Source organism: Heptranchias perlo, chromosome 27 (genome assembly GCF_035084215.1).
Source record: "Heptranchias perlo isolate sHepPer1 chromosome 27, sHepPer1.hap1, whole genome shotgun sequence".
In the NCBI taxonomy this organism is placed as follows: domain Eukaryota; kingdom Metazoa; phylum Chordata; class Chondrichthyes; order Hexanchiformes; family Hexanchidae; genus Heptranchias; species Heptranchias perlo.
The window spans coordinates 29,685,292-29,713,159 of record NC_090351.1 but is presented as its reverse complement, the minus strand read 5'-3'; the positions used below and the strand labels follow the sequence as shown (position 1 = coordinate 29,713,159).

Genomic DNA, 27,868 nt, shown 5'->3' with positions numbered 1-27,868 from the left:
ATTGTATTATAAAATATTTATGACTTTTCCATTTCCAAAAACTTCTATTTATTGAATTTAGGATGAAATACAAAAAATTGTGGACGGCCAAATTGTAAACAGCTACTTGCAAACTGAGTGAGATTCAATTATTTTTGTTTTAATGCTGTTAGCAATGGCGAAATCATATATTCCTTCCCCATAACACAATGAGATCATCTTTTTAAAAAACTATACATATACAAGATGTACCTGAATACGCAGGTGAAAAATGGATCTGTGTACATGGGGGAAAAAACAGGGTAAACTCACAATTGTGCACTCACAAAAGAATTTTTAAGACAGTAATAGAAAACTGTACATTCCCTATCCAGTTTTTGATTATTAAGATGACCAGGCTGCGGAATTTGCTATTATGGTTGATACCAATAAAGCCCGATTTTGATTCTCCTGCTGGGGACTGAGAATGTTAGGGATGATTATATCCAGCATTCATTATGGTGGAACATTGGGTTGTGGTCAAATGATGACGACTAGCCTTTTTATGTCTGCTTGTGTGTTTTAAGCACAATCCCATCCCCTTCCGTTTGTAGATGAGGGTGATGATGCCTTTCCTCATGGAGTCTGACATGCTGCCTGCCAGAAGCATACCCCCGTACACTTCCAGCAGGTCTGGGCCTATCCAGTCCCACAGAGCCGAGTACAACTCCATCGGTAAGCCGTCGCTTCCGGGAGTCTTACTCTTCTCGAAGGATAGCTGAAATCCTGTAGTGGGGCTTAAACCCATAATCTTCTGACTCTATGGCAGGACCTCTACCACTGAGTCAAGCTGACACTTTTCAGGCAGTTGCCAATTCATTATAAAGTAATTCTACCTTTTCTAACCATTGTCTATTGAGACACTTCATGCTGATACAGTGCAAACAAAATACATTTTAACAATGAAGTTACAAAGTTGAATTTGTTTAATGAGATGCATGACACTGACATAATTACAGAGTATGACTTTGACAACAGCAAAAACACATTCATATAAAGGACTCTGTCCTGTAATCACTATTTGCACCCACAAAAGGTATGTCATGTTATTGACATAGTGGTGACTGGTACTCTGAGGAAAGGTAATTGTATTTAACATCCCAGCCTTTGAAATTATCAGGTGAAGTACAAGCTGAAATATGCCACTCTGTTCCTGTGTCTCCGGAATTCCTTGTCACTGGCAAGCTAAAAATAAAAGAATTCTTAAAATCTAAAAAAATAAAATATTGTGTTTTGTTTTTTCTCCTCTTCTCTTGCTGGCATTATTTTCTACAAGCATTATACATCCTCTGGTACCTTGCCCAAGTGGCCATTCTTGTGTGAGTTTAGACTGAGATTAGCAAGTTACTTGATCATGGGCATATCACAGCTGAGCCCAATCCTCATCTGACATCCATGCACACAACTTTCCAACAGGTGTCACTGTGTCAACTTCAGACCATAACCACTACTCCCATTTTTTTTGTGTGGGACTGCAGCAGCTGCTGATAATGGTTCTGCTGTTGCCATTTATGGCTCCTCTAGACCCATCTTTTGTTGCTTAACTTGTCCCATTACCACCCTCCTTGTCTTGCACCATCATCCCTTTTGTAATTTAATCACTCTTGCCCTCTACCATATCACAGAGCTTTCGTTTTGTTCTTTCCTCCCCTCCCTTCAGCCTTTCCTTAGCTCTGTACTTGCTTAAAAACTTTAACTCTTTACCATCTTCCAGTTCTGGCGAAAGGTCTTCGACCTGAAATGTTAACTCTGTTTCTTTCTCCACAGATGGTGCCTGACTTGCTGAGCTTTTCAAGCATTTTCTGTTTTTATTTCAGATTTCCAGCATCCACAGTATTTTACTTTTGATTAGGTGTCACTGGACAGTGGTTGGGAAGGAAATCCCAGCTGTTTTTTCCCCTTCCTTTGACCAGGGGTGCTGAAGCCAACTGTAGCACCACTTAAGCAGAGGTCAGCCAACCAAGCACAGAACCAGTATCAAACTTGAGTCCTTCCTGGTCTGAATGGCTCAGTAGTATTTCGGTGGTGCATTCACCGATAAAGCCACCAGGAAAGCTTTGCATATTATCTCAAGGACCTTATGGTTCTACTCTTAAAATTAGTCAAAAATTACCAGCACTTTAAAATTATATTTGTTTCTTTTATTTTAAAAACACTTTCACAAAGATAGAAACTACTCTTCTGTAGTATTTTGAACCACTAGTGCTTGGTAGTGCTTAACTGATTAAGCTCAAAGGACATTCCTATCACTTTGGTAGCCATACCTCAATTCTCAAAGTTCGCTTTTTTGGAGCAGGAACCAAATTCCAGTCTGGAGCACCAAATTTCATCGGCCATGTGACATGCCTGTTCCTTTTATCACTGGGCTCATAAGTACCAGGGCTACAAATACACAAAATTCTATCTTTAGTCCTGGTTGCACAGATGTATCTGACATCAATTAAAAAGATAAAGTAACTGCATCATTGATATCCATCATAGGAAATGAACTAATAAACTCAGCGCATCATAGTAAACCTGAATAAGAAATTGCACTTTAACCAAAACTCAAGGGTAGTTGTTTAAAAATAAAAATATTTTTCTATTTGCATTATCCTGCTTAGTTTGCAACAATGCAGATTGTACAGACCTCAATGTTTCCTATTCGGTATTATCCATGGGATTTTATCTATAAGTCAACCAACTACTTCAAATTTTCAGGAAATATTGATTAGACAGACTAAGAGGAACCATTTACAGAATGATGACTCATAAAATTAAGTATGAAACTGATGCTGTAAGGCATATTAAAATAATTCCCCTCCAAAGAAAAACTTTGCAGCTAAAGGAAGCCAATACTCATATTAAAGGTCTCCAATCACTAATAGGCCAGTTAAAGCCATTATTAGAGCGATTCAAAGTGGACTTGGACCTAGTTCATTAATGTTGATGACTCAAAATCACACTAAAACCAAGAAGAGACCAACTCCAGTAGATGGTTTCACACCTCCTGACTAACTACAGGATAAATGTCCACAGCAATCCCTAGTTTACAAAGTCCCATGGCAATCCAAACATTTCCTAACATTTAGCTGGCATTAAAAGACACCCCCATGCAGAACTATCAACTCTAAGCAAGAGCTATGCAAGAGTTAGCAGTATAACTCAAATCTGTGGGTTCTGCATCGCACTCCACATGTACTGGTCTGAGACCAGGATCTGTAGTATAACTAACCCATAATAGGAGGTTACTGAATTGAACTGGACCAAATGTGATAATTTTTCACTGATGAATTGTCGTTGCCATCCGGTAAACTTTCAGTGATTATGTCACAATCATTACTATTCAGTATCACACACATACAACATGAAATACACTGTCCACCATTATCACCATAACAAAAGCTACCAGTAAACATGAACCCATAGATTATATTATAGACCTTAATTACTCATTTTAAGACATGAGAGATATTTTTGTGAGAGATACTATAAGGTGGTATATAAATCCATGTATTTCTTTTAAAAGATGCATGGGAATGATTTCTTTCTGTAATCTCATCTTGGATTTAGATTACAGATTAAACAGTTTGATCTTTGCTCTCAAGGTTTATGTCATCATCTGAACTCATGAGATGACAGGCAGTTTGCATTATTCTCTCTGTAGCTGTGTTAAGACAATCTAAATGTGACAGATTTTGTAGTTACTGGAGTAATACTGTACAGATCAAAGTACTCTCTGCTCATTGTTTGTGTAACACCCTGAGTATCTTTCACTAAATATTCTTCCTTCTAATTTTGTAAATTTTCTAGTTTCCGTCTAAAGTTAAAACACACAGATTCCCTCTTGCCTTCGTAAAACAAGAAACAGATGGAGCTGATGATCTATTGTTATTCAAATAACAGCCTGATAATGTTGCCCTGAGGTAAGCAACACAAGGAATTAAACCATACTAGGCAGGCACTTAAGATGGAATCAATTTTTAAACTGCAGAGTAAAATAAACCTCGTAAGCGAATATAAAACTACTGGTTTTTCCTCAGTGAGGTAAACCACTTCACAGACAGCTTAACTGACTGAGAAACTCACTTTTATTGATAATCGCTCCACCATTTGGCGGCCATGCCTTCAGCTGCCTAGGTCCTAAACTCTGGATTTCCCTCCCTAAACCTCTCCACATCTCTCCTTTAAGACGGTCCTTAAAACCTACCTCTTTGACCAAGCTTTTGATCACCTGTCCTAATATCTTGTTATGTGGCTTGGTGTCAAGATTTGTTTGATAACGCTCCTGTGAAGTGCCTTGGGACATTTTACTACATTAAAGGCGCTATATAAATGCAAGTTGTTGTTGATACCAAATTGAAAAAAACACAAGAATCATCACAAATCACAAAGGAATAGGATACATGCAAAATAGCAAAAATTCTCAGAAAATACACCATAATTGACGATGGACTTAATAAAACACCTGCACTTGTGAGTTGCAGGACCTCCTGTCAAAAGTATTTGACATTCATCAGTAGTACTCACAATATGGCCCAGGGTCACTTCAGGGACCTGTTCTGGAATTGGCAAAGCCGTGGATAAGGAAAGCATGTTGAGAGTAGGAAAGCAGAAGAGAAATAAAGAGATCAATTACGAGCAGGAATCATTCTACCTTTTAATAGCTTTACATACCCAGGAATCACCATGCTATTCAATGAACTCTGTTTACTCCTTTGAGCTGTAGAACCAAATGGAGCACTTGACGGCTTGAAAACCCTATCTTTTCCAATTTTTTTTGGATATACTGCAGGGCCAGGCGATGCACTCAGCTGTTGGAAGCAGAATAAAAAACACAACAGAGATGCAGTTCATAAAACAGCAACACAGACAACTGAAGAATAGCCTCAAGGAAGGAGATAGAGGAATACAGAGGGAAGAAAAAGAGAATGAGACAGCCACCAAGAGAGAGACTGAAGAAGTGAGACAGAAAAAACGATGCAGGTAAAATGATGTAGAAGGTTAAGAAACAGAAATAGAGATACCATATTGTGTAAGAATGTTACAGATGAAGAATGAGGGAGCATTGATTAGGTGAGTTACAGGGATGCACCAAAAAAGGATATTGGTCAGATCAACGCAATTAGTGTTTTCTCTTCAATGATCATCATTAAAGAAAACAATGAAATAAAACGTACTTGCATTTTTTGATGTACAGTACTGAAACATTGCAAATGATAGTTTAAAATAAGGCCCAACAATAGTGTGGTCAGTTCAACTAATCGACTAGGCAAATACTGACTCCAGCAACAAAGTGGCTTGAAAGATGTAGGAAAGTGAAGGAGAATCATTACATTGATGTTGGAAAAGAAAATCCATTGAATGACAGGACACAAGTACTACAATTCCCCATGCAGCAGCTTTCTGATCCCAGAAGGAACTGAGCAGAGGCAACATGCTCTCCATACTGAGGAAGGGAAAATCAGCAGCTAAGCCATTGCAACACACGTCCTCACTTCCTAGCAGCAGCCTCGACAACAGAATGGGCAGAAGACTGGCAATTTGATATCTGTCTGCCTCCTCAGCTAAGAAACAGTGCCTAGTATAAGGAACCCAAGAGAAGGGAGAAATTTAAGCTGAGGAAAGGTACAAAATGATAGTATTGTATATTGCCCGTTTCAAGATCTGGTTTGCAGTCTTTACCCTCTAGTTAATCTAGGCCCAGACATTTTCAGTCATCAGGAATGTCAAATTATAGAGCACAGGTCATAATGAAGCATATAAAACATGATGACATTTTTTTTTGCAAATGACCTTCTATCATAGCAGTAGTGGGGGGATGAGTTTCAGCTTTATGTTGTTGTTTAATGTCAGGGTTGAATTTTCTAATCTCCTGAGCCAGCCAGTCCTCCCCAATCTTTTTTTTAAAGCGTGCTGCCAGATAGTTCAAGTATCAACAAAATATATTTTTTTAAAAAGCAGAACTTCCATTCCTAATTCATAGCGTACCTTAGGCAGAAATCGAACTGATGTCCTTGCGCCTAACACATATCCTATTTTACTCTCTGGTTTCTTTTCAAGGTTTTCAGTCAAACTATTTTGCTGTGAAACAAAAGGCAAATCAGAGACCAATTGAAATATAATCAGAACAGCAGGACATTCCAATCTAGGTACATGACACAAATTTAAGTGCTAAGGAAATTGGTGATGTAGAATATTTTTTATTAAATCGGCATTTGTTCCTGCCTTGGCAAGTACTGAAGAGTCGAATGTCCTTGCAATGATCTTGAAGTTTTGTCTATTCTCTTCATAAGATTAACAAATTCTTCAATACTTTGATAAGAAATAATTTTGAAATCATTCCAGGAGACAATGCTTCCTCTGGTCACTCTGTGTAGTGACATTGAAAATAAGTTGCAACTATTACTTCAGCTTGGTGTCTCTATTGAAATCCTAAACAGGTTCTTGGAATGTATTCATGGATTTGCTAGAAATAGCAAACAGAAGAAATCTTCACATACGTATTTCCAACAGAGTGACTAGAGGAAGCCGCATTACAATGCAACCACCTGAGTGCTGAGCACTCATCAATTCATTCACTTTTTTTCTCAAACATACTGTTTTAGAAAACTTTGCTCTTCACAAACGTGCTTTCACTCTGTTTCACAGGGTATCTTGTAGGTTCATACCGTTTGAAAGCAAGAGTTGTGGTCTCGATCCTCTCCTCTCCTGCTCCTCTAATGGATTTCCATGAACTTTATGTTTACGGGTCACTGGTCAGGGATTTAACCAGAAATGTAACACCACCCACATTAATCTGCTACAATCATTAGCCCAGTCATCTCCGATAGAAATGCCCATACAATCCGAATGGCAGCCCACTACCAGCTTGTCTTGAACATCAAATAGGCATTAACTTCTTTTCTAGTCACCACGAAGCCCACCCTCACTTAATGACATTTTGTGCATAAAATGGCAGCATGGCGGATGTAGCATTGGAAAGGAGAAACAAGGGACAAAAAGGATCAGGAGAGAAAGATAGCACTAGAGCAAGTAATAGTGCAGTATTAGGTGGGACCAAACTAAGAGGGAGTACAAGAAAGACTATGACTGGTTTGCAGTGAATGTGTGTAAACGCACAAAGCATGGTAAACAAGGTTGCTGAGCTGCAGGCGCAAATAACCACATGGGAATATGATGTGGCGATAACGGAGACCTGGCTCAAAAAAGGGCAGGATTGGGTACTAATTATTCCAGGATATAAGGTGTTCAGGAAAGATAGGGAAGGAAAGAAAGGAGGGGGTTGACAGTCTGGATTAAGGAAAATATTGCAGTACTGGAGAGAGAGGATGTCCTGGAGGGGTCAAGGATAGAATCTATTTGGTTAGAGTTAAGAAATAAAAGAGCTCCCATTACGCTACTGGGTGTATTCTATAGGCCACCAACTAGTGGGAAGGATAAAGAGGAGCAAATTTGCAGGGAAATTACAGAAAGGTGCAAAAGCTATACAGTAGTGATAACTAGGGACTTCAACTATCCTAATATAGACTGGGATAACAACAATAATATAAGGGGCAAAGAGTGGGAGGAACTTTTGAAATGTGTTCAGGATAACTTTCTTAACCAGTATGTTTCCGGACCAACGAGGAAGGAGGCATTGCTGGACTTGGTTCTAGAGAATGAAGCGGGCCAAGTGGAGCAAGTGTCACTGGGGGAGCATTTAGGGAGCAGCGATCATAGTATCATAGCTATGGAAAAGGACATGGACCACTCTAAAGTAAATATACTCAATTGGAGGAGAGCCAACTGCAATGGGATGAGAACAGATCTGGCCCAGGTAAATTGGAATCAAAGATTGTAAGGCAAAACTGTATTTGAACTATGGGCGTCCTTTAAAGAGGAGATGGTTCGGGTACAGTCTAGGCACATTCCCACGAGGCAGAAAGGTAGGGCAACTAGAGCCAGAGCTCCGTGGATGACAAAAGAGCTAGTAAGATGAAACGGAAAAAAGGGGCGTATGACAGATGTCAGGTTCATAACACAATTGAGAACCAGGCTGAATATAGAAAGTTCAGAGGGGAGGTGAAAAGAAAGTCAGAGGGGCAAAGAGAGAGTATGAGAATAGACTGGCGGCCAACATAAAAGGGAATCCAAAAGTCTTCTACAGGCATGTAAACAGTAAACAGGTAGTAAGAGGAGGGGTGGGGCCAATTAGGGACCGTAAAGGAGATCACATGGAGGCAGAAGGCATGGCCGAGGTGCTAAGTGAGTACTTTGCATCTGTCTTTACCAAGGAAGAAGATGCTGCCAGAGTCTCAGTAAAGGAAGATATAGTTACGATACCGGATGGGCTAAAAATTGATAAAAAAGAGGTACTGGAAAGGCTAGCTGTACTTAAAGTAGATAAGTCAACCGATCTGGATGGGATGCATCCTAAGTTGCTGAGGGAAGTAAGGGTGGAAATTGCGGAGGTACTGGCCATAATCTTCCAAACATCCATGTATACGGGGTAGGTTCCAGAGGACTGGAGAATTGCAAATGTTACACCCTTGTTCAAAAAAGGGTGTAAGGATAAACCCAGCAATTACAGGCCAGTCAATTTAACCTCAGTGGTGGGGAAACTTTTAGAAATGATAATCAGGGACAGAATTAACAGTCACTTGGTCGAGTGTGGATTGATTAGGGAAAGCCAGCATGGATTTGTTAAAGGCAATTTGTGTTTAACTAACCTGTTAGAGTTTTTTGATGGTGTAACAGAGAGGGTAGATGAGGGCAATGCAGTTGATATGGTGTATTTGGACTTTCAAAGGTGTTTGACAAAGCGCCGCATGGTAGCCTTATCATCAAGATTGCGGCCCATGGAATAATTGGGGCAGTAGCAATATTGATACAGAATTGGCTATGTGACAGGAAACAGAGAGTAGAGGTGAACGGTTGTTTTTCAGACTGGAGGGAGGTGTACAGTGGGTGTTCCCCAGGGGTCAGTGCTGGGACCACTACTTTTCTTGATATATATTAATGACTAGGACTTGGGTATATAGGGCACAATTTCAAACTTTTCAGATGACACAAAACTTGGAAGGGTAGTGAACAGTGAGGAGGATAGTGATAGACTTCAAGAGGATATAGACAGGCTGGTGACATGGGCGGACACATGGCAGATGAAATTTAATACAGAAAAATGCAAAATGACACATTTCGGTAGGAAGAATGAGGAGAGGCAATATAAACTAAAGGGCACAACTCTAAAAGGGGTACAGGAACAGGGAGATCTGGGGGTATATGTGCACAAATCATTGACGGTGGCAGAGAAAGCAGTTAAAAAAGCATATGGGATCCTGGGCTTTATGAATAGAGGCATAGAGTACAAAAGTATGGAAGTCATGATGAACCTTTATAAAACACTGATTCGACCACAACTGGAGTATTGTGTCCAGTTGTGGGCACCGCATTTTAGGAAAGAGGTGAAGGCCTTAGAGAGGGTGCAGAAGAGATTTACTAGAATGATTCCAGGGATGAGGGGTTTTAGTTACGTGGATAGACTGGAGAAGCTGCAGTTATTCCTTGGAACAGAGACGGGTTGCGAGGCGATTTGATAGAGGTATTCAAAATCATGAAGAGTCTAGGCAGAGTAGATAGAGAGAAACTGTTCCCATTGGCAGAAGGGTCAAAACCAGAGGACATAGATTTAAGGTGATTGGCAAAAGAACCAAAGGTGACATGAGGAAAAACTTTTTTTTACACAGCGAGTGGTTAGGATCTGGGCTGCATTGCCCGAGGGGGTGGTGGAGGCAGATTCAATCCTGGCCTTCAAAAGGGAACTGGATAAGTACTTGAAAGGAAAGTAATTGCAGGGCTACGGAGATAGGGCGGGGGAGTGGGACTAGCTCGATTGCTCTTGCATAAAGCTGGATCGGACTCGATGGGCCGAATGGCCTCCTTCTGTGCTGTAACCTTTCTATGATTCATATTTACAATAATTCTTACATTAACATTTACAATTATTCTCTTTATGTACCAACACTGATGAAGTAAAAAGAGTAGCTTCTTGCGTACAAAATAGGTGTCATAGTGACCAGGACCACGATTTGGTGTTCCTCTTATAGGGGGAAACTCATTTCCAAGTCTGTCTGGGGCCCAATGAAGCGGAAACACCTTTCGTTCAGGAACATCTGTTGGCAAGGCCTTCTTTTTCGCTAGTGGAATTCAAGAGAAAACATTGGTCCAATTCACTGTAATGCAACAGCTCAGAAACAGCAATTCAATTCATAGTTACCACTTCGCATTAATGAAATGAAAATCTGAATCATCTCGGCACTTTTACTCATAGCTCATGGTTAATATTGTCAATTTACCATCAGCGTTCCACACATTTATAGATAAACATGTCCCTTGACCTATAGCTCATAAACTTGAGAATTTTTCCTTGCTTAGTGGACAGGGGCCCACAGCACTGAACAAAACTGCCTTTAATTTGGGACTAGTTTTGCAATCACACTCAAAGAGACCACAGAATAGCATGTGTGAGAAGTGGAAAAATGTCACATTGGTATAGTAGGGGGTGCTCTTCTGAGGTTTAGGCTGAGGCACGTGGTTGGGGCAGAGTAGAGGAAATATTCCATTGTACCTTTTTACCCTACCAGGAAATGTTTGATACCAATACTAGGTGCCTAAAATGATAAATGTTCTTTTGCCCAGGACTAACCCTCAGCTTGGGGATGACAGAATTCAGGGGGAAAAATGTTTAAAACGAATTAAAATGACCAAGTAGAAATTAGCTCACCCACTCAACTGTCTGTATCCTATCCCACATCAGGTTCTGCTCACCCATCACCCCTGTCCTCACTAACATACATTGGCTCCCAGTCCCCCAAGGGCTTAAATTTAAAATTCTCATCTTCATCGGAACATAGGAACAGGAGTAGGCCATTCAGCCCCTCAAGCCTTTTCCGCCATTCTGTTAGATCATGGCTGATCTGTACCTCAACTCCGTTTACCCACCCTTGCTCCATATCCCATGATACCCTTACCCAACAAAAAACGTAAGGGAATACAAACCAAGTTTATGAATCCTGGTCTCATAATTTAACCCTTTAAGCTCTGGTACAATTCAGGTGAATCTGCGCTGTACGCCCTCCAGGGCCTATATATCTTTCCTGAGGTTTAGTGCCCAAAACTGAAAAAAAGACTTGCATTTATATAGCGCCTTTCACGAACTCAGGGTGTCCCAAAGCGCTTTACAACCAATGAAGTACTTTTTGAAGTGTAGCCACTGTTGTAATGCAGGAAATGTGGCAACCAATTTGCACACAGCCAGGTTCCACAAACAGTAATGTAACAATGGCCAGATAATCTGCTTACGTGATGTCTGTTGAGGGATAAATATTGGCCCGGGCACCAGTACTCCAGATGGGACCTGACAAGGCTCTATACAACTGAAGTATCACTTCCACACTTCCGAATTCCAACCCTCTTAAGATAAAGGCCAACATTCCATTAGCCTTTTGGATTACTTTTTGTACCTGTAGTTTTTAGTGATTTGTGTACATGGACACTTTAATTCCTTTGCTCCTCCACAGCTCTTAGTCTCTCACCATTAAGAAAATATTCTGATTTGTCGTTCTCGGATCCAAAATGGATAACCTCACACTTCCCAACTCCATCTGCCATAGTTTTGCCCACTCACTTAGTTTGTCTATGTCCCTTTGTAACTTCCTGCTCCCATCTACACAACCTACTGTGCCTCCTAACCTAGTGTCATCTGCAAATTGGGTTACAAAATTCTCTATTCCTTCATCCAAGTCATGAATATATATGGTGAAAAGTTGAGTACAGATCATTGTGGAACATCACTTCTCTCATCCCACCAATCAGAGAATGTTCCCTTTATTCATACTTTCTGTCTATGACCTCCCAACCAATTACTAACCCATGACAAAAGATTACCTCCAAATTCTGTGCACTCTCATTTTTGCTAAGAATCTCTTATCAATTGGCTTCTGGAAGTCCATATAGACAACATCCATAGACACCTATCCACCATGCTTGTGACCTCCTTAAAAAATTCAACTAGATTAGTCAGACATGATTTACCCTTCACAAATCCATGCTGATTCTCTTTGATCAACGGACAATTATCCAAGTGTTCAGTCGCTCTGTCTCTGATGATAGATTCCACTAACTTCCCCACAATTGATGTTAAACTGACGTGTCTGTAGTTAGCTGGTTTTTCTTTACTTTCTTAATTAATGGGGTGACATTTGCAATTTTCCAATCCAAAGGCACAATTCCTGAATTTAGAAAGCTTTGGAAATTTAGGATTAATGCATCTGCAATTTCCTCACCTGTTTCTTGTAATACCCTGGGGTACAGGCCTTCAGGTTCTGCAGATTTGTCTATCTTAAGTCCCGTTATTTTCTCATTACCATTTTAAAAAATCTTATATTAACATAAGAATCCACTTAAATCCACTATGTTCCTCCCCTTGACTTATTTTTAGGTTCCATTGTATTATTATGTTCCTTTGTACCATTGGTATTTTGTCCTCTTCCTCCACTGTGAAAACGGATACAAAGTATTCATTCAACAAATCTGCTCTTTCCTTATTATCCGTTATAACCTTGCCTGCATCTATTTTTAATGGGCCTACACTTCCCTTTACCACTCTCTTTCTCTTAATATATTTATAAAAGCTGTTAGCTCTGAAACCTCTTGCAAGTTTTTTTCTTATTCCTTTTTGCACCTCGTTACTATCTTTGTATTATTTTGTTGCTTTTTATAACTCTCTCAGTCTGCTGGATTTTCACTTTTTCTTGCATGTGTGTAAGCCTTCCCTTTTAGCTTGATACTGTCTCTTACTTCATGCCAGTGTTTATACATCATACGAGCCTCCTCTCACTCTAATTACCGCTTCCCATCCTGCTCCAGTATCCCGCTATTCCCTTTTCATCAAGCCTCTCCTTAAAGGCATCAATGCTCCCTGCTTCAACCAATCCATGCGGCAGCGAGTTCCACATTCTCACCCCTCCCTGTGTAAAGAAATTCTTAAATGATGGCAGAGGTTCTGCCTGCAATACTCTATCCAGGAGTCTGTTCCATGTACCACACCTGAAACATTAACCTATCTGTTCTCACCACAGAAGCCGCTGACCTGCTGAGTGTTTCCAGCATTTCTGTTTATGTTTAACTTTACGCTGGCATTACTGCTGGCTGCATCTGGCTATCTGGTCTAGAAACTGTGGCCCCAACACCCTATTAACGTAGCATAAAAGCAGGCTGAGAGCTCACACATTTTGCGTAAACAAACAAGGGCGACGTCACACCCAAGTTACATCCATACGAAGCTGAAATCGTTTTGACACAAACCCAGAAATATAAATACTCAATAGCGATACATATTTGGGGAAAGAACCGGGAGTAGGGGGCATGAGGAGAATTTTTTTAACGCAGCAAGTTGTTACGATCTGGAATACACTGCCTGAAAGGGTGGTGGAAACAGATTCTATAGTAACTTTCGAAGGGGAATTGGATATAAAAAAGTTATTGGATATAAAAAAAGGAAAACTTTGCAGGTTTTTTTTTTATTATTCGTTCATGGGATGTGGGCGTCGCTGGCAAGGCCGGCATTTATTGCGCATCCCTCATTGCCCTTGAGAAGGTGGTGGTGAGCCGCCTTCTTAAACCGCTGCAGTCCGTGTGGTGAAGGTTCTCCCACACTGCTGTTAGGAAGGGAGTTCCAGGATTTTGACCCAGCGACGATGAAGGAACGGCGATATATTTCCAAGTCGGGATGGTGTGTGACTTGGAGGGGAACGTGCAGGTGGTGTTGTTCCCAAGTACCTGCTGCTCTTGTCCTTCTAGGTGGTAGAGGTCGTGGGTTTGGGAGGTGCTGTCAAAGAAGCCTTGGCGAGTTGCTGCAGTGCATCCTGTGGATGGTACACACTGCAGCCACTGTGCGCTGGTGGTGAAGGGAGTGAATGTTTAGGGTGGTGGATGGGGTGCCAATCAAGCGGGCTGCTTTGTCCTGGATGGTGTTGAGCTTCTTGAGTGTTGTTGGAGCTGCACTCATCCAGGCAAGTGGAGAGTATTCCATCACACTCCTGACTTGTGCCTTGTAGATGGTGGAAAGGCTTTGGGGAGTCAGGAGGTGAGTCACTCGCCGCAGAACACCCAGCCTCTGACCAGCTCTTGTAGCCACAGTATTTATATGGCTGGTCCAGTTAAGTTTCTGGTCAATGGTGACCCCCAGGATGTTGATGATGGGGGATTCGGCGATGGTAATGCCAGTGAATGTCAAGGGGAGGTGGTTAAACTCCCTCTTGTTGGAGATGGTCATTGCTTGCCACTTATCTGCCCAAGCCTGGATGTTGTCCAGGTCTTGCTGCATGTAGGCTCGGACTGCTTCATTATCTGAGGGGTTGCGAATGGAACTGAACACTGTGCAATCATCAGCGAACATCCCCATTTCTGACCTTATGATGGAGGGAAGGTCGTTGATGAAGCAGCTGAAGATGGTTGGACCTAGGACACTGCCTTGAGGAACTCCTGCAGCAATGTCCTGGGGCTGAGATGATTGGCCTCCAACAACCACTACCATCTTCCTTTGCGCTAGGTACGACTCCAGCCACTGGAGAGTTTTCCCCCTGATTCCCATTGATTTCAATTTTACTAGGGCTCCTTGGTGCCACACTCGGTCAAATGCTGTCTTGACGTCAAGGGCAGTCACTCTCACCTCACCTCTGGAATTCAGCTCTTTTGTCCATGTTTGGACCAAGGCTGTAATGAGGTCTGGAGCCGAGTGGTCCTGGCGGAACCCAAACTGAGCATCGGTGAGCAGGTTATTGGTGAGTAAGTACCGCTTGATAGCACTGTTGACGACACCTTCCATCACTTTGCTGATGATTGAGAGTAGACTGATGGGGCGGTAATTGGCTGGATTGGATTTGTCCTGCTTTGTGGACAGGACATACCTGGGCAATTTTCCACATGGTCGGGTAGATGCCAGTGTTGTAGCTGTACTGGAACAGCTTGGCTAGAGACGCAGCTCGTTCTGGAGCACAAGTCTTCAGCACTACAGCTGGGATGTTGTCGGGGCCCATAGACTTTGCTCTATCCAGTGCACTCAGCCATTTCTTGATATCACATGGAGTGAATCGAATTGGCTGAAGACTGGCTTCTGTGATGGTGGGGAAATCGGGAGGCAGCCGAGATGGATCATCCACTCGGCACTTTTGGCTGAAGATGGTTGCAAACGCTTCAGCCTTGTCTTTTGCACTCACTTGCTGGACTCCGCCATCATTGAGGATGGGGATGTTCACAGAGCCTCCTTCTCTTGTTTGTTGTTTAACTGTCCACCACCATTCATGACTGGATGTGGCAGGACTGCAGAGCTTTGATCTGATCCATTGGTTGTGGAATCGCTTGGCTCTGCCTATTGCATGTTGCTTCCGCTGTTTAGCATGCATGTAGTCCTGAGTTGTAGCTTCACCAGGTTGGCACCTCATTTTTAGGTATGCCTGTTGCTGCTCCTGGCATGCTCTTCTACACTCCTCATTGAACCAGGGTTGATCCCCTGGCTTGTTGGTAATGGTACAGTGAGGGATATGCCGGGCCATGAGGTTACAGATTGTGCTGGAATACAATTCTGCTGTTGCTGATGGCCCACAGTGCCTCATATGGGGAAGAGCAGGGGAGTGCGACTACTGGGATAGCTCTTTCAAAGGGCCAGCACAGGTAGGTTGGGGCGAATGGTCTCTTTTGGTGCTGTAAGATTCCTTAACAAACCACATGACCCTCAAATCCAGTACTCCAAAATTATAAATAAGGAATCGTTTCCTTTGAATTGATCCTGGATCCTCCAATCTGCAATCAGCACGTATCAACAAAAGAAAATTGCCCCGGCTTCTTAATCCGCTGTTTTACCGCTCGCAGAGACTCCTCATGCAGTTCCAACTTTACACTTTAACAAGACTTAGTGCCAGTTCCCTGCACGTACATCAGGATTCACTGCTGCTCCTACTTTTTACTACTTTCATTTCCTGTTTCCACCCCGCCTCTATCTATTGTTAGATTCCTCAGGTAAAACACACTGAATAGGTTTAGTGCGGGTTAATGGCCGCGCTACACGCTCACCTGTCCACCTTGGAGCCATGCCGAAATTATGTTGCCTCCCGTTGCCACCGGTTACCCAGTGTTTACATACAACCGCCAGCAGCACGCATGCGCTTGGGAATTGCAACGAGTATCAGGAGCAGCTGAGCCCTCATCTAATAGCAAGAATTCACTTGTCCCATGAATTATAAGATAAATGACGACCAAAATGTGGTGCAAATGGCAATGAAGTGGAGGGGCAATGTTAGGAGTGCGATAATGATGCACTTTCCAAAGTTATTTAGACATATGAAGGTGTATTTGTAATGGTGATGGATTTATTCAAAATTTCTTCGTGTACAAAAATTTAAGCACAAGGGGTCTTATTGACAAATTAAGAACAACAAAAGAAAATAGGACATGCAGGAGGAACATTTTTTTACTGTAAGTGTGGTAGGTATGTGGAACAGAATACGGGCACAGATGGTGGAACAAGAAATCTTAATGGGCTTCAAGAGAGAACTAGACAGGTTCTTGCCAACAAATGGGTTTCAGAGTTATTGGAAATGCACCACGAGAATACAATGGATAAATCAAAACCAAAATACTGCAGATGCTGGAAATTTGAAATAAACACAGAAAATGCTGGAAATACTCATCAAGTCAGGCAGCATCTGTGGAAAAAGAAATAGAGTTGATGTAAGCTCTATTTCTTTCTCCACAGATGCTGCCTGACTTGCTGAGTATTTCCAGCATTTTTTGTTTTTAATACAATGAATACGTAGACTAGTCAGACTGAAGTGTTCACCTGCCTGAAACTATTACTATATTACACATTTGCTGGATTTCAGAGAAGTGTTGAGTTTACAATGTAGAGAAAACATTCCTATACTGAACTCTTTCCAAATGGATTCATAAGAGATAGAGCAGCAAAAAACACTCCAGAATAAATAAAGAGGTAGGCTAGTGCAGTCACCGGAACATTCTTCACATTAATACTTCTGCCCATGGGACAAATGTAACACAAGGAGCTCACATTCAGAAATGTGAGGAATTAATGCAAGATGTCCATTATTGAGGAATAGTAATTGAGAGTAACGGCACATGAAAAAGATGGGAAGAAAAGCCTATTCAGTCCATGAGCTCGTCCCTCTAGTATTCCAATTCATCCAGTCTGGCAACCACCTGCATGTTGTACTCCCCTAATGTCATTAAATCCACTACCTTACCTGGTAGATCATTCTAAATGTTTACCACCTGTTATTGCAAAAGTTTATCTATTTGTCCCATCACCTTAACTTCTTAGTTAATAATTATCTGTTGTAGGAACTGTGGAGACAGTGCATGGTTCCTCCAGTCAGCACAGTGTCATCAACTACAGCAAGCATAAAGCTGCAGGGAAATTGACTTACTGAGTCCAAAAATGGGGAGAGTGCTTGGTTTAATTGGTAAGTTTGTTTTAAAGAAAATATCAAGAAAAATGATCAAAACTATATACTTAATCTTTCAATTATATAGGAAAGAGTTATTGCAGTGATATGTTGAGTTATATTTGCTATAAACTAAAGACATTAAATCCTAAAGTATTGAGCTGTTCTTTACTTGCTATCCTGTGTTAAGTATTTCATACCTGCTGTTTATTGAATATCAATAACATTCTTTTTATTTAAAAAATTAAACCATAAATCCTATCTACTATGAAATGTGATGCATACGTCATGGCTTAGAAAACAGATTGCACCTGAAAAAAGGTGCGCAGGGGGAGGGGCATGCACTATACCTGCCTGTCAGTAGTGACGTAAGCAGCACATAATATTCATGCTGAATGCTAATTATAGTCATGAAGGTGTGCAGTCACCAACACGTTGGCTGCACGCCTATCGGGGAGGCCAGATATTGGGCATCAAGGCAACCAGCACCTCTTAAAGGGGAGGTGCTTTCTGGCTGCAGAGAAAAAGGACGCTAGTCCTGAAGAAATGGCTGAAGTGGGTGTTGAGTGGGCTCCACTGATGCTGCACTGGAGACCATTGTGCAGGCAGTGGTGAGGAAGAAGGGCATCCAGGGGGCAGGAAGCCCTCCAGGCATCTTCATCACAGATAGTGAGAAGAAATCGCTGAGCATGTCAATTCCAGGAGGATTGCATCAGCACATGGCTGCAATGCCATAAGAAATTCAATGATCTAACTAGAGCTCTTCAGGTAAAAAGACTGTTTTCATTCTCTGCTCAGAGCTGCACAACTTACAACCTCATTAATTACTGACAGCACTCACAAGACTCCCCTCCCACCCTCCCCTTCACTTTTCTACAATCACTGCACCACACTTCACTAAACCCCCTTCTCCTCATACTCACACACTCAGCACTATTACAACCTTTACTCACCCACAACTCACATCTCATACGCATACTATCATCTAGTCCACATGACAGCCACATTCTTCAAACACCTTACAAGACTCTCACTAAAACATTCCCTACTTTCTTGCAAGAGAAAATGGCACACAACATCAGGCAACAGGCTGGAACCGGAGGAGGAAGAGCCCGCCTGCAGACCCTTTCCCCCCTTGGCCATTATGGGCAGGGGCAGAGTGGAGACCATGGTGACTGGCATCGCTGGAGGAGATGTCATGCGGGGTTTTATTTAATCCTTTTTGTCTCTTCTGACATTTAGATGCTTTCAACTCACACATCTTTCTCTCTGCTCTCCCTTCACACAAAGCAGGCTAACCCTTGTCCCTCTCTTTCATTTCAGCGGCTGAGAATGTTGATGCCCCTCAGCCAGTCAAGGAAAAGGAGCCCATCCTTCCAGAGATGTGCCATCACTCGATCTGACTCTCAAAAGCACCAGCTCAGATATTGGCAATGCGCGGGCTGTAGAGGGTAGAGTAGGGGAGGTATCTGCATGTGGTGACTCATGCGCGCGTTTTAGGGCAGGGGCATAGGATGTCACAGGTGCCAGCTTGCCGGAGGGAGAGATCACAGACTAGCTTTGTTTGAAAGGAGTCAGATGTTGACTTCAAGGGTCCAAGCTACCAAAGGCGGCTGATGGGCAAACACCAGGAAATGTTAGGTGCCAGAGAACTTGCACACAATGTCACGGAGCATGGAGGAATCCAGCTCCAACTTGTCTCAAGGATTTGCGCAGGGCATGGAGACTATTCTGTCCACCATGGTCAGATCCTTCAACACCACAGTGGAACCCACCATGATGGAGCCCCTTGTGACAGCTCTGACAGCCTCCATCGCAGCACAAACTGCTGCCATAGAAGCTCAGGCGGCTACTAAGGCAGCACATACAACTGCCATGGAAGCTCGTAGGGCTACTACGAGAGGGAGCAAACAAGTGGCTTCTATTCACTGGAGGATAACTACCCTCTTTACCAAATTAGCAGATCAATGGATTTAGTGCCAGTTCAGGACTTGGCACTTATTCTGGTCAATCCAATTATCAAATACTTCAGCTATACAACAAATCTTTCTACATTAGAGAATAGATCATCTCTTTAAATAAACTTCATGCTTGTTTTCCTTCTGTTTTTTTTCTAGTGGGGTTCATCCTGTTGTCCCAAGTACAACTGGGTAAGTCACAATATTACTGCCAGAAAATTTTGAACAAGGGTGGAAAGTGAATAGCTTGACTACTATTTTCTATTTTCTGTCTTTAGGCACCACTTACAAACTGATCTGTTATTTCACCAACTGGGCCCAGCACAGACCAGCAATAGGCAAGTTCGTGCCTGAAAACATCCCCCCTTGCCTGTGCACCCATCTAATCTACGCATTTGCTATCATTGATAATAACCACAAGATTACGACCAAGGAACGGAATGATGAAAGATTTTACATATCATTCAATGGTCTCAAAAAAAAGTGAGTAGGCATGTATTTCTCAGCAGTTCATTTGTATGCTGTAAGTTTTCTCCCTCAATGGTTCTCATGCATTATATACAACAACTAAATCTTACCCCCGCCACCGCCCCCCCATCCCTAACTTTCTTTCCTCCTCTCCTAAAAGTACTCACTGATGGTATTTTTTTGGCACCAGACCACAGGTAACATGGTCAGACCATGTGATGCCTAATCATGTGATATCTGATCACATTACTTCTACAAATGTTATTGCATTTACCTTATAAAGGTTGGGTCCCCTGTCCTGTATTTTTGCTTGTCGTTTTGTGCCAGCTGTTGTGCGAGACGTTCCAAGAACCAGGAGGTCACCCATGAGCAAGCGAATAGGAGTACTGAGGGCAGGGAAGAGGGGAAATCAAGGAACCCCCTCCACTTCAGAGACCCCCCCCCACCCCCTCGATTGCAGAGACTCTCTGAATACCGACACCCCCGATTCCCGACACTCCAGTCCCCTCCTGACTGCACTCTGTGTGGTCGCGGCTCCCTGCGGGTGACGTCACTGAGGCGGAGGCTTCTCCGTGACATCACGAAACGTGGGGGCGCACTGCGGCGTGAAATTTCAATCGTTGATCTCCCGGGCTGTTGGGGGCAACGCTCGGGGGAGGAACCCTCGATTCCGGGAAACAGCCAGTCATTCCAGGAGGGTTGGAAACCCTACCACAGATGCTGACAGACCTCCAGTACATCACCTAAATGCCCACTCTTCATGTGTGATTCCATACAGTGGCTTGCTACTTGGTCTCACAGCTGATTCTAATCCTGTTCCTATAAGATGTCCGTATACATACATTTTCCAACAAGAATCACTGAATAGCAATCAGGATAAGGAACCCAGTCCAATTGTTTACCCTTTCCTACTCCAAGGAAGTTGAGGTCAGTTGGACTGCTCCCAATGCTGTCCCAGCTGAGATCAGATAACTCAGCACAGAACAGGAATCAACCCTGTCACCTTTTTTTCATTCGTTCATGGGATGTGGGCATTGCTGGCAAGGCCAGCATTTATTGCCCATCCCTGATTACCCTTGAGAAGATGGTGGTGAGCTGCCTTTTTGAACTGCTGCAGTCCGTGTGGTCCTTCTGTTCTGTACAACTTTAGCCAGCTAAGCTGGTAGTTAAATATTTCTTAATGAAATTCACTGGTAGCCTTAAATGTAATTTTTGTTAACATTTCACAAAATAATGGCAAAACTTGTGAGGGCTACAAGGGTGGAGGTGTTGCTAGATCTGGTTATGAGTAATGAAGTAGAACAGGTAAATGTGGACAAACACCTTTGGAGTCATCACCACAACATGATTTGATTTAAGATCCAACTAGAAAAGGAAAAAATCATTACAAAAACTAGACCATCTGAATGGATTCGGGCAGATTTTAGAAAGATAAGGTGCGAGCTATCTGAAGTGAGGTGGAAGGAGAAATTGGCACACACTGCAGGGCAACATTGGGGTGTTTTCAAAAAAAGAAGAGATTACAAAGTTACAGAACAAGTATACTCCATAAGACGATATCTACTAGTAGTTGTAGGATGACATGGATAAATAAAGTCGGTGGTGGGAAACTTTTAGAGACAATAATCCTGACTTATAAATGAAAGTCAGAAATGAGTGTTAAAGGGAAATCGTGTTTGACTAACTTGATTGAGTTTTTTGATGAAATAACGGAGAGGGTTGATAAGGGTAATCCGGTTAACGTGTATATGGACTTTCAAAAGGCTCTTGCGTATCCCCAATTTTAATCGCTGCACCATTGGTGGCCGTGCCTTCAGCTGCCTAGGCCCTAAGCTCTGGAATTCCCTCCCTAAACCTCTCCACCTCTCTACTTCTCTCTCCTCCTTTAAGACGTTCCTTAAAACCTACCTCTTTGACCAAGCTTTTGGTCATCTGTCCTAATACCTCCTTATGTGGCTCGGTGTCAAATTTTGTTTGATAACGCTCCTGTGAAGCGCCTTGGGATGTTTTACTACATTAAAGGCACTATATAAATGCACATTTTTGTTTGTTTGTTTGTTTGTTGTTGTTGTTGTTAAAGTGCCTCATAATAGACTTGTTAGCAAGACTAAAGCCTATGGGATTAAAGGGACAGTGGCAGCATGGAAACAAAATTGGCTAAGGGATAGAAAGCAGAGAGTAGTGGTGAACGGTTGTTTTTCAGACTGGAGGGAAGTATACAGTGGTGTTCCCCATGGGTCAGTATTAGGACCACTGCTCTTTTTGATATATATTAATGACTTGGACTTGGGTATAGAGGGTAAAATTTCTAACTTTGCAGATGACACGGAACTTGGAAATGTAGTAAACAACGTGGAGGATAGTAACAAACTTCAGGAGGACATAGACAAATTGGTGAAATGGGCAGACCCATGGCAGATGAAATTTAACACCGAGAAGTGTGAAGTGATACATTTTGGTAGGAAGAATGAGGAGAGGCAATATAAACTAAATGGTACACATACACATATCTTTGAAGGTGACAGGACAAGTTGAGAAGACTGTTAAAAAAGCATATGGGGTCATGGGCTTTATTAATAGAGGCATAGAATACAAAAGCAAGGAAGTTATGCTAAACCTTTTTAAAACAGTGGTTAGGCCTCATCTGGAGTATTGTGTTCAATTCTGGGCACCACGCTTTAGGAAGGATGTCAAGGCCTTAGAGAGGGTGCAGAAGAGATTTACTAGAATGGTACCAGGGATGATGAACTTCAGTTATGTGGAGAGACTGGAGAAGCTGGAATTGTTCTCCTTAAAACAGAGATGGTTAAGGGGATATTTGATAGAGGTGTTCAAAATGATTATCGGTTTTGAGGTAACAAGGAGGGTCGATGAGGGTCGTGCATTTGATGTAGTCTACATGGATTTTAGCAAGGCTTTTGACAAGGTCCCACATGGCAGAGTGGTCAAAAAAGTACAAGCCCATTGGATCCAAGGGAGAGTGGCAAGTTGGATTCAAAATTGGCTCAGGGGCAGGAAGCAAAGGCCAACGGGTGTTTTTGTGACAGGAAGGCTGTTTCCAGTGGGGTTCCGCAGGACTCAGTACTAGGTCCCATGCTTTTTGTGGTATATATTAATGATTTGGACTTAAATGTAGCGGGCATGATTAAGAAGTTTGCAGATGATACAAAAATTGGCCATGTGGATGATAGTGAGGAGGAAAACTGTAGACTGCAAGAAGATATCAATGGACTGGTCAGAGGTGGGCAGAAAAGTGGCAAGTGGAATTCAATCCGGAGAAGTGTGAGGCAATGCATTTGGGGAGGGCAAACAAGGCAAGGGAGTACACAATAAATGAAAGGTGTAGAGGGATCTTGGAGTGCATGTTCACAGATCCCTGAAGGTAGCAGGACAGGTAGATAAGGTGGTTAAGAAAGCATATGGAATACTTTCCTTTATTAGCTGAGGCATAGAATATAAGAGCAGAGAGGTTATGCTGGAACTGTATAAAACATTGGTTCGGCCACAACTTGAGTACTGTGTACAGTTCTGATCACCACATTACAGGAAGGATGTAATTGCACTGGAGAGGGTGCAGAGGAGATTTATGAGGACATTGCTAGGACTGGAGAATTTTAGCTATAAGGAAAGATTGGATAGGCTGGGGTTGTTCTCTTTGGAACAGAGATGGCTGAGGGGTGATTTAATTGAGGTGTACAAAATTCTGAGTGGTCTAGATAGAGTGAATAGGAAGGACTTATTTCCCTTAGTAGAGAGGTCAATAACCAGGGGCATAAATTTAAAGTGATTGGTAGAAGGATTAGAGGGGAGCTGAGGAAAAAAAAATTTCACAAAGAGGGTGGTAGGCGTCTGGAACTCACTGCCTGAAAGGGTGGTAGAGGCAGAAACCCTCAACTCATTTAAAAAGTATCTGGATGTGCACCTGTAGTGCTGTGACCTACAAGGCTACAGACCAAGTGCTGGAAAGTGGGATTAGGCTGGGTGGCTCATTTTCGGCCAGAGCGGACATGATGGGTCGAATGGCCGTAAATTTTCTATGATTCTATGATTTCTTGATGGAGTAAATAAGGAGAAACTGTTTCCAGTGGCAGAAGGGTCGGTGACCAGAGGACACAGATTTAAGGTGATCAGCAAAAGAGCCAGAGGCGACATGAGGAAACATTTTTTTAAACAGCGAGCTGTAATGATCTGGAATGCACTGCCTTAAAGGGTGGTGGAAGCCGGTTCAATAGTAACTTTCAAAAGGGAATTAGATAAATGCTTGAAGGGAAAAAAATTACAGAGCCATGGGGAAGAGCGGGGGAAGTAATTGGATAGCACTTTCGAAGAGCCAGCACAGGCACAATGTGCTGAATGGCCTCCTCCTTTGCTCTACCTACTATAATACTATGAAAGTGATTACAAGAAGGACTATAAGAATAATAATGAAAAACTAAAGGAGAATTTGAGAAAATAAGAAACGAGGTTAAGAGCAGGATTACGAAAGCTAAGATAGAGCATGAGGAAAAAATGTCAAAAGAAACATCAAAAGGAACAGTAAAGTATTTTACAAGTATATATCAGTAAAAACAGAATCGTTAAAAGCAATGTTCCCTTGAGAGGAGAAGATTGTCGATTTGTAGATGGTGATCAAAAAATGGCTGAGGTATTTAATAAATATTTCCCATTGATCTTTAATAAAGAGAAGAATATCAATGAGGAGGTGAATCCTGAGGTGATTGAGAGCAGTATGAGGTGTATTTATGATGGATAAAAGGAAAATTTTAGATGAATTGGTAAGGAATGGGTGACCAGCACTACCGTCTGAAACAGTTGGGAATCTAATTTAAATATTTAATATACATTGTTATTATTGTGCATTTGGTCACATAGACATTATGGGGCAATAACATTAGTGAGACAGAACTAAAGCAGTCTTGCCGATTTAGCAGAAAGTTGCAAGCAGCACGTAAAACAAGATCTCAACCTTGTCAAAATAAATGATTAGAAGATTGTTGTTTAAACATTCATCAAGTACCAGGAACTAGCTGAAAGACTTGAGGATCTAAATGGAAGAGAATTTGTTGGCATAAAACAAATGGAAACATTATGTGACTTTCCTGATGCCAGGACAATAGAAACTGACACACTAGAAGTGGCTGCATATTTATTTGGTTAAATATTCTCCAAAAAAAGGATCTTGATACAGAGAGGGATCTCTTGACAACACTTCAATGCAGGACCCGGTAGTCCTGTGGGACCAATATTACACTGGGGGACTATTAGTGTAAGAACACATGAGTTCATATGAAATTCCTTTGTTCACTGCATCAATGAAGCATTAGTCTGTTAATCTCAAATGGATTAATGCTCCCATTAGAATAACTGACAAAGGAATTTTATATGAACACATTAGGCACATAATATTTGTATACCATAATTTCAAGGCTAATGTCATTCATGAAGATAAAATTAAGATGTTTGTAATACACCAATCTCCCGTGGTGTTGCACATGGAGGGGGTCATTTTGACTTTGGGCGATAGTGTAAAATGGGTGATATCATTCAGCCGTCCAATATACAACTATCACCCAAAGTTAAAATGACTCCCGGGGAGTCAAAGTCTTCAGGCGAAGTGGGGCTAGTGGATGGGAAATAATTGGTGAAACCCACCATAATGGAGCCTTGTGACAGCTCTGATAGGCTCCAAGGCAGCACAAACTACTGCCATAGAAGCTCAAATGGCTACTATTGGCCTCCAGGGATACACTACATCCCTACTCAGCCAGTTCAACAGACAACATTTGCTTTGTAAGGCGACGGCAGAAGTTCTGGGTCCTACGAGGCAAGTAGGAATCTCCTGGAAATGATGGAGAACCAGAGCATGCTGGTCTCCAACATTTTCCAAGGGGTTCTGCTAGCTCCCCATGGGTGTTAGGGTGGGAGACCAGTGAAACCCCCTGTGGAAAATCCTAATGTTTTTCTAAAATGACTGACCACATTTTACATGGGATTGGAAATACTTACAGTTTAGTTTCAGTATTTAATAAATATATTTTGAGCTTTGAGGTTTTACTAACAGAACAACCACTCCTAAAATACAATAAACATATTAATGAAATGTTTATCAATGGTCTAGAGTGCTGAAAACCAGCCTGACAACTGTCATGGTAGGAAATGTAATAAAAGGGATTGGAGGAGAAGACATTTACTTTTCATGTCTTACTTCAATGTGGAAGAATAGCCTAGAGAGACCACTTCTCCCTGAAGGTGCTCAGCCTCAACAATACAAGGATAAGATGATTCAATTAGCAGCAATTCAAGTTCAGCTCAGTTAAACTTAAGCTTGACCTCCACTGGCTCTCTGTCCCCACCATGTCATATTACCAATCCTTATCCTCATCTTCAAATCCCTCCAAGTCTTTGACCCACCCTAGCTCTGAAACCTCGTCCAGCCTCGCGTCCATCTGCTCCTTCGATTCTAGCATCCTGTGCATCCGCCACTTCCTTCACTTCCACTGTTGGTGGCAGAACTATCAGCCTTCTCGACCCTACTCATCCCTCCCTAAACCCCTCTGCCTCTATACCTCGCAGCCTTTCAGAGACTTCTCAAAACCCAACTTTTAGTCACTTTTCCTAACTCTTCCAGAAACACTTAGGTTCCATTCTTTTCTTCCTCAGTGAAATGCTTTTGGATTTTTTTTATGTTTAAAAGCAACATATAGTGCAAGTTCTTGTTGCTTATTATTTTGGTGATTTTTTTTTACTATTTCCATGGATTGTCTATCATTCAACCATCTGAAATTACTAAAAGTACAGCACATTTCTTTTTATGAAGTAAAATACAAAAGAAAACAAAAAATTAGAAGGCACTAGTATATTGCAATAAAATATATCAGTGCATGGATTGAGTTAGCGCTTGCAAAGATGTTAAACATATAAACAGTTTATTAGAAATGATAGACTCAGAATGATCACGCCTTCTTTCACGAGAGTAAAATACTGGCTTAATAATAAAGTTTCCTCAAAGGCAGAATAAAGCTGAATCACTCCCTCCCAGAGAATTATATCCCACAGGTACTTGTGAAACTTCTTTAACTCACTTAAAACTAACTTTGCTTTCAAAACTGTGATGTTCAACTTAAGTTAAAATGAGGCATTAATCTCATCTTGTTTTTCCTAACAGGAGTCCTCGCTTGAAGACACTCTTGGCTGTTGGAGGATTTAATCCACAAAGGTAATGTCTGGCACTGGTATAAACAGGCACTGAATGCAAACGTGTACAATTTTTCTCCCTGGACCAGGTTAATTACTGACCAGGAGGGCCAGTAATTACCAGATCCCACAGATCATCAGTTTGTGATTTTTTTGTTGTTGCTGAGACTGGCTTGGTTGCCGCTATCATGTGTCACGCTTCCTATTCCAATTGGACAGCAGTGCTGGAAAGGAAAGGGAGGGAGAGAGCTGAGTTTGAAGTTATAGGCTGGGAATTTACTCAGAGCTGCTACCACTCCTCCACTGAAACTTCAGTAGAAGTGTGACGAAGGCTCTGTTTGCGCACATAAAGGGGGTTTCTACCGCACTTTTGATGGTAGGAGGGCGCCGTGGAAATTCCCAGCCATAGGGTGTGGGCCTGAATCATGTTGATGCAACTTGTAGTAGAAGACAGATTTTGAGCAGCATAATTGAACAGGCTTTCACCGTAACTTAATATATAAATGCACAATTGATATGTGGAATTGAAATGTATTTATTTTTAATCTCTATCATATTAAATATGCACTAATTTTGGAAAATATTAATTCATATTGAGAGTTTACATTTCATTTATACTCACTGAGTGGATTTCATATACTTGGCAATGTAATTCCTGGTAAATTAAAGACGTCACCCAAGGTCATAATGACTTTTAAAAAGTTGGATCAGTATTAAATGTTTTCATTCTGTACACATCAACACATAGTG

General features: G+C 41.8%; 2 protein-coding genes across 2 annotated transcripts in view; one reads left to right on the top strand and one right to left on the bottom strand.

Moving 5' to 3' along the window:
• Window positions 1-961: 961 nt before the first annotated feature.
• Window positions 962-16,181, bottom strand: LOC137344509 (ciliary microtubule-associated protein 3-like). Its single transcript, XM_068007545.1, has 6 exons — window positions 16,111-16,181; window positions 10,036-10,175; window positions 5,989-6,081; window positions 4,675-4,811; window positions 2,283-2,400; window positions 962-1,203 (listed from the first exon to the last, which is right to left on the bottom strand). Exons 1-6 carry the CDS (start codon window positions 16,127-16,129, stop codon window positions 1,135-1,137), a joined length of 576 nt encoding a protein of 191 aa, XP_067863646.1. The 5' UTR covers window positions 16,130-16,181; the 3' UTR covers window positions 962-1,134.
• Window positions 16,182-17,410: 1,229 nt separating this feature from the next.
• Window positions 17,411-27,868, top strand: part of LOC137344508 (acidic mammalian chitinase-like) — a 29,073-nt gene continuing 18,615 nt past the window's right edge. Inside the window, exons 1-4 of the mRNA XM_068007544.1 lie at window positions 17,411-17,516; window positions 19,616-19,648; window positions 19,735-19,939; window positions 27,090-27,140. Of these exons, the coding sequence (XP_067863645.1) occupies window positions 17,492-17,516; window positions 19,616-19,648; window positions 19,735-19,939; window positions 27,090-27,140 (314 nt within the window). The 5' untranslated portion in view covers window positions 17,411-17,491. The remainder of the gene's footprint in view (window positions 17,517-19,615; window positions 19,649-19,734; window positions 19,940-27,089; window positions 27,141-27,868) is intronic.

Bases quoted from the DNA above. Each gene is read 5' to 3' on its own strand.
- LOC137344509 (XM_068007545.1), bottom strand. The intron at 4,812-5,988 runs GTACGCTATGAA...TGCTTCCAACAG, and splicing joins CAGTTCGATTTCTGCCTAAG to CTGAGTGCATCGCCTGGCCC. The intron at 2,401-4,674 runs GTATGTAAAGCT...GTGTATTTGTAG, and splicing joins AATAGCATGGTGATTCCTGG to CCCTGGTACTTATGAGCCCA.